The 15,345-nt window shown below is 35.8% G+C and overlaps 1 protein-coding gene across 2 annotated transcripts in view; it reads left to right on the top strand.

Moving 5' to 3' along the window:
* The window catches only part of LOC134527377 (DNA topoisomerase I, mitochondrial), a 275,543-nt gene that overhangs the window by 190,077 nt on the left and 70,121 nt on the right, over positions 1–15,345 (top strand). For both annotated transcript variants that reach the window (XM_063360011.1, XM_063360012.1), the window contains exons 11-12: positions 7,339–7,583; positions 14,110–14,586. In XM_063360011.1, the coding sequence (XP_063216081.1) occupies positions 7,339–7,583; positions 14,110–14,586 (722 nt within the window). The remainder of the gene's footprint in view (positions 1–7,338; positions 7,584–14,109; positions 14,587–15,345) is intronic.

Consider the following 15,345-nt stretch of genomic DNA (forward strand, 5'->3'; position numbering starts at 1 on the left):
ACGTACACTAAATTTAAATTAAAGCAACCTTGAACAAGTTCAATGAACAATATTCACACGAGTGTGCTGGCCACGTAACTCAAGTTCAAGTTCAACACGAACCTGATTTAGGCCTGCAGCTGTGTAATCGGTTAAAATGATTTTACTACATTGGAGAGCTAATTAAAAAATTAGGCAGGGTAAGTAAATATATATTCATGAGTACACACAAAAAAAATTGGACCACTTATAACATGATGCGTAGCATGTGTGCCGTCACCGATGCAGCAGCTCACAGCCACAGCAATCTGAGTTCTACCAATGGGTCATAAATGAAATTTCGAGTATTGTATTTTTGAAAGTCGGCCATAGCTAACAAGCTAGCAGAGCCATTATTTATCATAGCCAGACGGTACCCAGCATTGCCAGCAGTAAACGTGCAAACGGACAACTGTAGTTTGCTGCATGGGAACTTAGATAAACTCGGTTCATATTTTAGAATAATACCTGCGCGTGCACGTCCACCCACGGCTTTGCTGGCGTTAAATATTCGTAGCAATTTGTAATAATGTTTTGCCTTGGAATAATATCTTAAAATTTGATTTTAAATGCCCCACGTTTAATCGGTGCGAACTTCGGACCGTAGATTAAAATGACTAGTAGTTTCACTTCCTAATACGTTGAATTTAAAAAAAAACCATAAAACTAACTGATCTTATGACATTATTTGGAGTGACCAATTTAAGTTTAAATCACGTATCGATAACGCGTCAAAAATATTGAACCAGTTATTGAAAACATATTTCATCCAACTCCCATACCTTTGGAGATGGAATTTCTTATTTTTGCGTGAACAGCTTCTTCATAACTGATTAGTACTCTAATTAATGTGCAAACGCTATAGTTTCATAAACCAACACTTAAAAAAAGATTTGTATGTTCATCATCTTTGCCATAATATGTTAATTTTCCGGGGGGAAACATGTCAGTTTGGAAATCTTGATTTGATACAATCTTATTCGACTATCTCTGTATGTACCACAAATGGCATATAATCATGCACTTCAAGTGCTATATGTAGTGTTAAAACTTATGCTACTCAATTAAATTATTGTGAAAGAATCAATTCACAGAAGTTGTTTATTTATCCGGTTTAGTAATATTGATATTTGTCTAGTTAAATTTATCTGTTTAAGATTTTGTTTATTTACTTATAGCCACTGACCAATATTAACATATTTTTGTTTGTTTATTGTAAGAATTATTAATTGATTTATTTCTTTAAAATAACGCTATTTATTTCATTTAATATTTTATTTGTTTTTCTCTATGCTAGAACATTCTCATATCACTATGCCAGTTGAATTATTACTGCTTTGTGAAATATTTCCTTACTGAGTGTCACCTATATTTTTATATCTTTGGTGCACAGTTTAAATGAGATTTTGGCTTTGTTAGCAAAAATTCCGTGCTGCTGATTCGAACCTTGTCCGATGAAGACGTGACTGAGGCGTAGTCATGTCTCAATTCATCCTAATTAATAGTTTAGAAACTTAGGGCCGTAATTATAAACGTCATTCGAATGACAACCAAACCAACTGCCCTCCAGCGCAATCGATAGTTACGTAGATTATAGTCCTCTTCCGGAGGCCGGTTGACCGCCGGCGAACAACCGACCTCCACTCCAGGGTGGATGAGGTCTGGCGCTCTGCCAGCGGTCCTCCAGCGGACATCCGACATCTCGATTTGTGAAAATGGCAACATATCTGATGAGGTTAGGTGGCATATGCAAAATAATTTCAGGTTCTACAAAAAAATCGAGTAAACGGTATAATTGCTGGTACGAAAAAGATACTTTTGGGACATGGCAGACCCGTTGATTACTGCTACATGATAAATTTAAATAGTCGTACAGTTTGTAAATATGTGTGTATCGGTATTTGTAAACAAAACCTAACATCAGAGTGCAATCTTTTAAAGAAGATGTTAATCCTACTTTCACAAAACCATATAACATGGTGTGATAATACTAAGTATCACAGAACACTGAAACTTTAGTTTAAATTGTTTATTTATATTTTTCAGTGTTTGTTTACTTTAATTCACGTAATTTTATTTATGTCAAATTTATATTTCTTTCAATTGTAATAATCTCCAGAGTTTGTTTTGTTTATTGCTCAGAGCAGTAGCAATGTCTCTATGTTTTGACAAAATTTTCTAATGTTTGAAAAAGATACGTGATTAAGAGAAGGTGATTGGTCTATGGATCGGCGGACCTTTAAAATGGAAAATTTAGGCATTGTTGGAATTTTGACGATATAATTTTGGAGAGAATAATGAAGAGGAAGGTTTTGTGTGTCATTTTTGTGGCTGGTGTGTGTGGCCGCGTCGGGCATTGCCGACGCGGAATTCAGCTATATTTTCAGCAGATATTTCACTGAATAAGTGAGCTGTTGCGCCCCTGAGCCGGGGCGAATGTTACGGTAATATTTAATTACCGGGGCTACCTTTATCTATGGAAATATAAGGTACGAAAGTTTAATGTATTTAGGCCTGAAGTTTTGTGTTCCGCGAGCCCCTTATATTAACTGTTTCGGCCTAGTAACTGATTGTTCCTGTTAATGCCTCTGGTTTTCGTCATGGCACAACCTAATTATCTTAACTTTCACCCAGTAGTCTCGACTTAAAGATTCTTGTGTGATCCGAGGGAACTGAGTTAGTTGATTTTTAATTCACTTTAAGTATTATTATTTACCATAAATTAACTTTTACTTTCGGTTGTGCCCAACATAACTATGTAGATAACTTATATTTTATTTAATTTTTATATGAGTTATGTGTAAGCAACCTTGTTTCCCAGTGTTAATCACCTTATGTGTGTCAAACTAAGCTTTAATGTTATTGTGTTTACACTTATTCATAATTTTAATAAATAAAAATGATTATTTTCAGTTGTATTAATATTTGAAATGGGTAACTTTGGGCATAAGCCACAATTGAAAAACCACTTATAGCAGTGGAAATATTTATGAGTAATATAGTAATATTAAAGTGTGGCGCCCATATAAAAATAATAATAATAGTTGTCCTATTACCTATTGCAACCACAATTCATTCATGAAATAATAGTAATTATATACAGACTAGTCATAGAAGTTATACATATATGATAGGTATAACACATGATCAGATGATTTAATCACAGAGTACAATTATAGAGTGGCTAACCCAACTTGGAGACAGTCAAACTGCGATTAATATAATTGTGGTAACAAGCAAGTAATTGTACAATGGATGTGATGTTTTCTTGGTGGTGTTTTGCAAATCAGTAGTGTTTGCAAAACTCGAATACAACAACCATGTGATTAAATACATGACTAATATAAAAACCATTATTTTCCAAATGCCACTTTCGCTCAGTAGGACAAAACAAAAATGGTACAAGAAGAATTATTAGGAAAGGTTAATGAATCACAATTTATTGGGAGGATCCAATCCTCTCCTAAACCATCCTACCCCGTTACTGTAACTAGGTTATTATGTACACTACCTACTGACATGCATGGGGCTAGCAGACAGCCCTGCGTGTAAATACTGCCCAGCAAACACTGATGATGCCTGCCACACCTTCTTCCACTGCGGCAGATGGGAGACAGAAAGAACAGCGGCCGAAGAAACAATCGGAGCCAAATTGAGCCCAGGAAACATAATCCCCCTTATGAGCAGCTCTCCGCGGAACTGGGAGACAATGAGCTACGCCGAAGCAGTACTGAGAGCAAAGAAGCTTGAGAACTGATCAAGAAGAGCGCCTAGTCGCGTAACCTGGGCCAGTCTGAAGTAATGCGAAAGCGGTTTCCGGTCTGGCCCCCTTCCTATAAGAAGGGCAGAAAGAGAGGAATGTTTTTAGTCCGTAAAAATCTGACACTACCAACAATTCCACCTGTTGGTGTCTTGAAGATTTTTAAACCTCTCTACCAAAAAAAAAAACTGACATTATTGCTTAGGTTTGGTGCTACAGATGATAGAAAGCACGTTTTTTTTGTTTTAATTTTAGGTCTACTGTGCAAGATTTCCAACATGCAACCATAAGTTGAACTACAATTCTTTATGGAGTAGTTGACCTAAGTTGTGTAGTTGTTTGTGCTAATGGCACGTTCAGAGTTAACAGAGCTTTGTACTGTGAGTGGCCTATGGATCATATTTTCTGATACACTCTGAACTGACATTGCCACTATGCTTGGTTTTTGCTGAAAAAAAAAACGCAGGGTAGTAGTTATTTGATTTTCCCTCCCCATCTTAAAGATCAGAAAATCAATTTTGTTTTAGAACAGGTAAAGATACAACTGCTGTTAGATCTCTAGTCAACATGGTTTTAAATTCATTTAACACTAACAACTTTATCCAAGCAAATATGCGTGAGTTGAGTAAGTCATTTGACTGTGTACCATAATATTTTATTATCCAAACTACAATTTTATTGTATATGTGTTGTTGAATTAAATTTTTTAGGACATATATAATAGGACGAAAGCAATTTGTAGAAATATGACAAATCCTAATGCACCCTAACCTTTTTACATGTTTAAATTTCTTAATTCAAATTGCCTCAAGTTTCTTGTATTCCGTCACGTCACGCTTATTTATATTCAAGTAAATAGCATTATTTCTTCAAAATGACAGTATGTTTAACACATACTCTAGTATTTACATTTTATAACCTTAAAACTATTTGCCGACTTTCGAGCCACCTAGCTCACAGTCAAAAACAATAACAAGCAAAATGCAAATGATTTTCGAAGGCGTTTTCCAAAATATCGAAAAAGTGTGGTTCGGAAGTATTTCAAACACAAAAATCACAGCAACGTTGCCACATTTCAAGGTGAAGAGCCATCCAATTCTAATTCTTCGGGCGGTCAAATGGCAGATGTTTATAACTAGGAAAGGGTGGATTGCCGCCAGTAAGCCGCTGGGTGGGTGACAGCCGGCGGCTTGCCGGCAGTCATTCGAATGTCGTTTATAAATTCGGCCCTTAATCTTCTATTATCAGCATAGTTTTGGCAGTAAACAAGTTTTCTACAGTTTGAGGTAAAAATACAGTGTTAATTGGTTTAAAATTCAGTTTTAAATAGTTTCTTTAGTGCACGATGTCAAGCGTCACCACAAGAGAAGCCTACGAGGGAGTCATGGAATGGAAAATTCGTTTAATCAAATTGTCAACCTATACTTTTCGGAAGTGTATTTTGTACTAAAATATGTGAGTTTAATTCACGTCATCGCTCAAACGTTACTGGTATTCCTGAACTCGTGCTTGACGTATAATCGAATATATCTTAAAATGTACTAGCCCAGAGGTCCTAGAAATGAATTTCAGTTGATCTATTTACTGATTTACCCAGGGAATAATTCAAGTACTATTCACAAAAGTAAAAGTCCTAGTGAAGAATTTATTGTAAATCTCTACAAATCTATGCAATTTTAATGGTAATTGTGTCTGTTATATGTGTGGTTTATGATAGCCAATGTTCATTCCTTGGACGTAAAGTCTTTCATTATTTTATTTTCACATTATGTGATATGGTGACAAGAACATTGTTATTGAATTTTCTTGCCACAAGACTTATTAAATTTATTATTAAATGTGTCTAGTTGCTAATTATTTCGTATTGCAGTGATTATTGTACCGTCTTAAGTTGTATTCTTAGGCAAGCGCTCAGTGACGTGTACTCAAAAAATCTCACAGATAACAAATTTTCTGACATTGTTGAACTTGAACTGCAAAAAACCATGCAAAATGCACACACTTCACAATTATTCAAAAGAATTTAATATTATTGTAATATGACACACACATCGCGTCGCAAGAAAGTTACATCTTCCTACAATATACCAATGCGAACCCTAAAACTTATTAGTGCATTTCTTCAAGAAAAATTGTTGTTAAACATGTCATAGAATACTTACAAAACTTTGAATTATAGGTACACATACAAAACATATTAAGAAAGAAAAGGACGCCAGTATCAAATGGTAGCGTGGTGGATATAACGTCCACAATTTATTCTAAATGTGTCTGTTAACACAATTTCAAGCCGTTCAGTATGGTTTTAATTTTTTGGCACAAAATAGCACTGAGTCTACAAATAACTGACCTGCCAAAATGTTTTTTTTTTATTTATTAAAAATAGGTAATAGATTATTTTTGTGATTAATGCACACATTCATTTAGAATCGACCTCTACCAATTAAGTGAAATGTTTTGCATATTATTATTACATTTTCATAACGCTATGGCAATTCTCAACGTATTACTACTATTATTCTTTTTAGTATTTGCAACATATTTGTTGTGTTCACCTTGTCAATTCATTATACATTTAAGTTTAATTTCTGTGGCTTTAGCTGTTATTGCCGCTGAATGAAAAGGTCGAAAATGTAGTGCTCATGTCACCATCTTCAGGTGAAATCTGACACTACCGTCCTCTACGATATATCGTATCAGTGCTGCCACCTAGGAATAAAATATGTTACTACATGAGATGCGAAGCGCACAAAACTTAAACTTTTATGCCATTGCGTATCAGAACCGTCACTCAGCCTAAAATTATTCAGCCTAAAATCGTTCAGCCTAAAAATACAACCACTCACATACATTAACAGCCAAGATCAGAATTTCGTTCTGCCTAAAGTCATTCAGCATAAAGTCGCTCAGCCTAAAGTCACTCAGCCTAAAGTCGTACAGCCTAAAGTCATTCAGCCTAAAATAACTCAGCCTACAGTCACACAGCCTAAAATCGTTCAGCCTAAAGTCACTCAGCCTAAAGTCGTACAGCCTAAAGTCATTCAGCCTAAAATACATCCAGCCTAAAGTAACATAGCCTATAGTCACTCAGCCTACAGTCACTCAGCCTAAAATACATCCAGCCTAATTTTAGGCTGAAAAATTTTAGGCTCAGTGACGTGTACTCGGCTAAAAAGGCTGCAGGCCCGAACGATGTCAGTATTATAGTATATGTAGATAGAATTTGCTGAGTGATGTGTTACTTGTTGAATACCAGCATGAGTGTGTCATGCCTGTGGTTCCACACCTCTCACTGTGTGTGATAGATGACATCAGCTGGACACTATTCCCAAAAACTATACGGTGTAAAATAACTGTAATTCAGTCAATAACTTAGATAAGTTCAGTTGATTCTGATACTGATTATAATCTGTTATTAAAAAAAATCATAGTTGAATCAGAATAGATAAAGAGTATTGGTTAAGATTTAAAAGTATTTTATTGAATTTTCAATCAATTTCTGTTTCCTGGATGCTTTTAATGTGGACGTGTTAAAAGTGTAGTTGGTTATGTGTTTGTAGGTAAGGAGATTCGCCTGTCGGAGGGTGCGGAGGAAGTTGCTACCTTCTATGCTCGAATGTTGGACCATGACTATACGACAAAAGAAGCATTTAACAAGAACTTCTTCAAAGATTGGCGCAAGATGATGTCTGAGAAGGAGAGAGAACTCATCAAAGACTTATCAAAATGCAACTTTAAACACATGCATGCATATTTTGTGCAGAAGTCTGAAGAGCGCAAGGCCATGAGTAAAGAAGAGAAGAAGGTTAGTGGATGATTATTTACATCTTGCTCTTGTCTCTGTGGTAGATGTCATATAATAGTGGTAATATGTACAGACTATCTTCTTTGCTTAACAAGATCAACTTTGGATCACAATTTGCTAACAGAACTGTGAAACCTGTACTTAGATAATTGCTGCATCTCTGATGTAGGTACAATATCTTAAATATCTTACTCTGGCTGCAAACTTAGAAGGTTGTGAAGACATGTTAAAAAGGAATCGCATGTAAAGGATTTAGTTATTCTTCGTTCAGTTAAAATTTAGATGTTAGGATTCAGATGTACAGTGAAACCTTGTTAACACGATATTGGTTAATCCAAAATCCTTATTATTACAAACCTGTTTAAATCCCTGGCAACGTGAATAGGATGTTCAGTGTTCATTTGTTTCTATATTACAAAATACAGGATAATATGTAATTGAAGCTCCATTGTGGCCAAAACTAGTTTAGCCTATATTTAAGATCTGATAAAGAGAAACCTTGTATTTGTTTTCTGTATTTACATTTCCTGCAGTTAACATTTTCTTTAGGTGCCATTTATGTGTCAATAAATACAATGCAATATTTTCCCTCAAATTACATCATTAAATTTACTTCCTTCCTGCTATTCACGTCTTGTTTACTATGTAAAAACCTAGTTATGTACGTAAAACTCATTTAAGATTCTCGCACAATACAATTTTCCATCAGATATGATCAAATGTTTCAATCCCACCATTTTTTCCATAAGATGTACGTTATTGTTCCTGATGTTGAACTTGACCAAAAACTTGGTTTCTCGTGTAATTTTTTTTTTTTTTTAAGTTGAAATCAATTATTTGTTAGGAAATTACTATTTACTTACTTAATAACATAAATACAGAGTTGTCCGATGTGAAATTCTTTTTAGACATGTTTTCAATTATCTGTTACGTCGCTGCAGCGGAGTGCTGGTTGGCATCATGTTTGGTTAAGTAGATGCTTGTATAGAGTGCGCGCACGTAGTTGAGTATTGATATCGATAGCTCGCCGATTGAATTCAGTACGTGGACTCGTGTCTCTTGCCGAGTGAACTAATTTAAAGGATGCACTCTTTCATGGTTAGTTTGTACTACAATGATGGTTATTGGTACACTAAGTTCTGTGTCCCATTTTGGTCACTGTTTTTGTTGTTTTGATACAAAATATTTTTGTTTTGTAATATTTATTTACTAGTTATAGAGAGTCAACTAAAATTGAGATTACAGTAGAATACCAGTACAACGTACCTCACTACAACATATTTTTCACTTTTTTTAAAAATCCCTGCCGAAAGTGTATATTTTCAATGCAAAATTGTTTAAGTTTAAAGTACAGTAACCTCCCTATTTAACGCGGTTGTCGGGCGACATAACTTTTACCCGCGTTGTTGCATAACCGCGATGTTTCGATGTGACCAAGGTCAAAAGGCATAAAACACCGCCTGTGTTCTAATAGGTTGGCAAGCACGCACAGTATAGGCGGCCCGCCGTTGTGCGGACTTTGCATCCGCAGTTTTCACTAAACGCGGGTGAAAAAATAAAAATAATAAATTTTAAAGATAAATATTAAATGTTGAATTGTTTTTATTTTTCCGTGTGCCGCGCACAGTTTGTCGCACGGGCTACGAGCGCGCCAAACGCCGCCAAACACATGTGCGGCACACAAGCTGCTGCCAGTCTCGTGGTGTCAGCCACAGTATGTGCTTCGTCAGTGTCCGTAACAAGTAAGTGCAGTGTGTGCGGTTACACACGATTCTGTGGTCGAAGTCTTCTAAAAAGAAAGGCTGTAGTGATACGTCAAACCGAATATGAATTGCAAAGTACCGAGTTTGATTGACAAAATAAAAATTCTATATTTACTTACAGATAGCTTGTCTTTTGCAGAAGTAGGCCGCAGATACAGGAAAAAACGATTCTAGCATTCGTACAATAAAAAATAAAGAATCGTCTATCGTGTCAAGTGGTTAAACTTTATTATCCATGCTTACAGTAAATTATAAATGGTCACGTGTGGGAAACAAAAATTGCGCCAATTTAATTTTAGCGCAATCAGTGACGCCGTATTAAAAACTGTGTTAAACTATGTCCATACTTTATTTCACCAAACGCTGTGTCGAGTTGCTGAGTGTGTGTGGCTCGGATCGGCAAGTGTTATATTCCCCAGCCTCAGGTTAAAGGTCGGGAGACCGTTACACATAAACATTTCCGGGACTTGTTTACTACCTCACGGCAAAAGTGGTACAGTATGGTTCACGTAAGTATTGGACCACTGGGAATTCCTGGGCAAAGATTAATAATACGCTAGCTGATTTACTTTACTATTTAATGTTAAAACATTATACCAAAGTAAAAAGATGAATGTGTATAATACAATGAATTACCCAATAATATTACGTCTGTAGGTTTAAGTTGTGACAAAACATTTATATACAGATGTCCAGTAAAGTACCAATTAAGATTCTGTAGTGGAATTTTAAACACCGGACTACCTGATTTTGCCTTGTACGCAGGAACGCTGCTCAGTCAAGTGACTCATGCTCTGCCTGTGTGCTGCGTGAACACATTCCCTCCCCCACCCCCCCTCTTCAAGTTTCTGCCCGCTCTAATCTCTACCTCTCTCCATATTATCGGCTCGTCTCTCCCTACCCAGCGCTTGCCGACAACCAAGCCTATCCAACATCAATCCCTAGCCGAGTCACGCTGGATAATGTCGCTGGACGGTGGGCTTTATCAGGTCCCCGTTCCGATGCTTCATTTGTGAGATAAAGCGACGTTAAGAACTAGTGTTTCAGAAAATATCACTGGGCTGGATTGGACCATAATTTGAAAACCCTACAAGATAGAGGAATAATGTACGGAGATATCTTGTTTAGAATTTCACTGCGGACATTTTCTACGCCTAGGCTTTTTTCTGCCCGATGCTTAGTTTGTTAGTTACAGCGCAAAATTATCCTAATCTGCTGTCAACCATTTATTCCATTATTATTCATTTCTGACTGGGGGACATGGTTTGACCCGCGATATACCCGATTCCGCGATCAATCGAGGCGCGATATACCGGGAGTTTACTGTATCATAATTTTCACTGTAACGTAAATTCCACTACTAGTGCGGCATTGCTACTCCAAAATTAACTTAAACTGGTAAATAAATTTTCAGCTAAATGATTAATGTTATAGAACAGACAAACAGAAATCAATCATACCACCTCAACGTAATTTCTAACCATAGATTAACGTACTTAATATGCTATGTGAACAACACACCGTCATTCGATACATTGAAACACTGAAGTTCGAGAGAAAAGAGCATTAATTCAGAGGAAAGCGTCACGCTAATGTATTGTTTGAAATCCGTGCCGTGATTGTTATTGTTTTGAATTTATATTCACTTTACATTTTTTAGACACCTTTGTGCAACAAAAATGAATTATCCTGGAGATAAAAAGAAATGAAAGTAATTCACTCTTAAGGAAAAAGTGGAAATGCTCAGAAAACCGGACAAAGGGAAAAAGGTCACAGTTGTGAAGACATATAGCATTGCGGCGACAACCATAAGTATGATTGTTAAAGACCAGGCAGAAATTGAAAAAAAAAAATGTATGAAGAATCTTTGTTTGGTTGTGACCGCAAATGGCTTTGTTCCGGAGATCACCAAGGTCTGAAAGATGCTTTGACAAATTGTTAAAAGAAGTACGATCAAAAAATGTTTCAGTAACTGGCCCAATGTTACAAGCTAAAGCAAAACAGTTTGCATTGCTTATGGACATCAAAGACTTCCAAGTCAGTTCAGGGTGCTTGCACCGCTTCCGGGAACAACATGGTATATCATGGAAGGTGGTGTGTGGGGAGGATAAAGATGCAGACACAGAGGCAGCAAACCAGTGGAAAGGTGAAAAGCTGGAGAGTATTTTTAAGTCACACTCAATAGACAATATTTTCAATGCTGATGAAACTGGCTTTTACTTATAAGCTTCTGCCTAACAGGACAACGGCATATAGAGGTGAAAAATGCATTGGAGGAAAAAAAAGCAAAGGAAAGGTTGTCTGTGTCATTTTGTTGCAATGCCGTAGGAACAAAAAAATTGAGGCCCTTAATCTTTGGTAATCTAAAGACTCCCAGGTGCTTGAAGGAAGTTTCTTGTTTTACTGTGGATTATGCTAGTAACACCTGTGCATGGATGATGAGAGAACTATTCTCAAACTGACTGGTGAAAACTGATAAACGATATGAAAATAGAGGGAAGAAAAATTCCTTTGTTAATAGACAACTGTGCAGCACACAGTGCTGATGTTCGACTGAAAAAAATAAAATTGATGTTTCTGCTACAGAACTGCATATCTCAGTTGCAGCCCCTTGATCAAGGCATTATTCAGACTGCCAAGGTACATTTTCGAAAACCCCTTGTTGAGAGATTGCTCATCAACATTAGTTTAAAAGTGCCCACCAACATCAATGTTCGTCAGGAGATGATCACAGGTGGATGGTGAAATGTTCAACAAGAAACTTTCGCTGGAGAAAGTCTGGCATTGTAAACTGTAATGCTGACGAGCTCAATGCAACTTCATCAGACCAGGAAGCAAGCAACACTACAGCACAAACATGCAAAAGCAATGAAATTGACCCTGAAGTATGGCAAGAAGTGTCAGCCTCCATGCAGTTTTTCACAGACTATGTCTGTGTGGATAATAAAATACAAACAACACCAGTGTTGACTGACAGTAACATCATTAATGAAGTCATGCGATCACAGTCATCTAAACCTGAATCAGTTGATGATTCTGACTGAGGAGCTGCCTGTGACAGCTATGGAAACTTATTATGAACTTAGAAAACTGAACAAATTCATTTCTAAACATGAAAAGGTTTCAGAAGAGATCAGGAAATGTTTCTATGACATTAAACTTTTTGTTCAATAGAGCATCATTCAAACTCAAAAACAAACTGAAATAACAAATTTAAAATAAAAAAACTCTTAAGTTATGCAGAAACACTAATATTTAAACTGATGTCAGATGTTCGACAAATGATAATGTTGTTTGTATCTTATAATAATGCTATTTTTTAATTATTTTATGATTTTTCTCTTTCTAATGATGATATGTAGGTATTTTTCACTACTAAGTACAAAAACTTGAGGTCCCTGTAGTATTTATTAATGCTATTTTATTGTAAATGCAAAAGCAGAGTATTTGTTTCATGTGTAAATTCTTGTTTTAAAACTTTTTAAACACCTTAATTTTTTGTACATTCTTATTATAATACAAATAAGATTAATTAATTTAATCAAAAATCAATTTAATCTCTTTATAGTTTTTTATGTCATTATTTTGGCCATGGCTTGATTATTTATGGTATATTAGTAGGCTGTTATACATTAAATTTTTCTTTAGTATAAAAAGAAAGTATATATTGAAGAAAGAATACATACAGGATAAGAGTTACTTATGTAAAATGTTTTCTCAAAATTTACAATTTCCTGCAAAATTGGCACTGAAACAATCAAAGCCTTTAACCAGTTTTGTGGATTTGTCAAAAGTGTGTTTAAAAAAAATGAGAAGCAAACAAAATAGTTAAATTTTTTTCACCTTTACCTTCTCAGTGATTTATTAGATATGTAATCATTATAGCCATATACCATTCAAAAATTGTAAGTAATTTTGTGTGAACTTTTATGTAAGCCAACCATGTTTTTATTTAAGAGAATTCTCTTGTGCAGGTTTTTAGTACATAGTACTACTATAAGAGTACACATTTATCTTTATTTTGACATTATGTTTAAATTATTGATGTGCAGCATGGGGAAGTATGGTTATTACAAAGTGGTTAAATTTCTGTCCCCTTAGGTTTGTATTGATGAGGTTTCAGTGTACCAGACTTTACTGGAAAACTACTGGATAGCCATGCGACAATTTAATTCTGCTCCTCCTTACAGAAGGCTGAGCAAGTATTCCTGGGCAGTGTATTCCCATTTTAAATTAAATAGTTGCCAGGCCTTCAAAGGCTTGGTTTCTAACATGAAATAAACACATAATACAAAATTTTAGACTGGAACAAATTATTTGTGCATTTTCAAACAGTTGGATATTCATGGGAAACACTTTTTTTGCTAAAAAAAAATTTAAATGTTGATGAGTAATATTATGCAGTTCCTATATATTAATTTTAATGTACTGCTAATTAAAAAATTGATTACTTTTTTTAACTCTGACATACAAAAAGCTGCAAGTTAACCTTAATACTGTGCCAACTGTGTCTGCTGTGACCAATGGTTTGACATTTCTGGGCAGCTTGCTGGTGTAATATATCTTATTTTTAGTCTACGTTAGTAGTAGGCTTAGTAACAATTATATTGTTTACTTGTATTTAAAGCCATGTGTATAATCTGTTTAAAGAGATGTTTAGCTAATTTAATAACTTATTTTTGTCTTGGCTGTGTTTCTTTACTGTGTTTCTGAACGGGACTCTGATTTTGTGAGAAGTAATGCGTTTTGGAATTGCGTTTCAGAAAATCAAGGAACAGAACGAGGAACTGATCAAGGAGTACGGGTTCTGCACCATTGACGGGCACAAGGAGCGCATAGGTAACTTCAAGATAGAGCCGCCGGGGCTGTTCCGCGGGCGCGGGGAGCACCCCAAGATGGGCATGCTGAAGCGACGCGTGGTGCCCGAGGACATCATCATCAACTGCAGCAAGGACTCGGTGGTGCCGAAGGCTCCGCCCGGCCGCCGCTGGAAGGAGGTGCGCAACGACAAGTCGGTGACGTGGCTGGCCAGCTGGACGGAGAATGTGCAGGGCCAGGTCAAGTACATCATGCTGAACCCCTCCTCCAAGCTGAAGGGCGAGAAGGACTGGCAGAAGTACGAGACGGCCCGCAAGTTGGCCAAATGCATCAACAAGATCCGACAGGAGTACCGTGAGGACTGGAAGTCCAAGGAGATGCGTATCCGCCAGCGTGCTGTCGCGCTCTACTTCATTGACAAGGTTCATTTTTTTACCACATACACTTAAATGTATTTTCAAATTGTTTTAAGATTTGCTCTCACTTTTCCATGTCATTATACTGTGTTCAAAACAAGGTATCACTTTTTGATTTGTGTTGCAAGGAACATTCTGACTTTGACAGCTAATTATTCTTACACAATTAACAAAATAATTATTGTTACCTGATTAACTTTTCAGGTGCTTAGTGAATCTTTGTTAGTTTTGTTTACTATGTCACAATATTGATGTCTTAAGTCTGAATGATCCTTTCAGTAAATGTCAAATAAGTCTCGTCTTATTGCAATAGCTATCTTACTTACAATTTACGTTTAAATGGAAATTTTGTCACCAAATCTTTACTAACAATATTTTGAACTGTAATGTACAACAGTGATTGCAGTTATGGAAACTTGCATGACCATTTTTTTACTATTGTAAGATAACACTTAGTAAATATCTGGTGAAAGAGATCTACTATGATAAAATTACAGAACCATACCTTAAATGATAGCAGTGACAAGGAAATGAAATATAATCAAATGCTGTAATGTTTTCCTGCTTAGAATATCATATTTTTAAGTCCCAACATTTTGCTCCTAAGGATAATGGATTTAGTATATCTTTTTTATCATTTCACAAATTATGTATTTCCTGCAAATAACATTTGCCTTCTTCACTTAAAATTCAATAAATGAAAAGAAAATTAAAAATCTCATATTTTAACACTTAAATCACATCTCTGACGGTTTACATGCTAAA

This window comes from Bacillus rossius, chromosome 1 (assembly GCF_032445375.1).
Source record: "Bacillus rossius redtenbacheri isolate Brsri chromosome 1, Brsri_v3, whole genome shotgun sequence".
Classification (NCBI taxonomy): Eukaryota; Metazoa; Arthropoda; class Insecta; order Phasmatodea; family Bacillidae; genus Bacillus; species Bacillus rossius.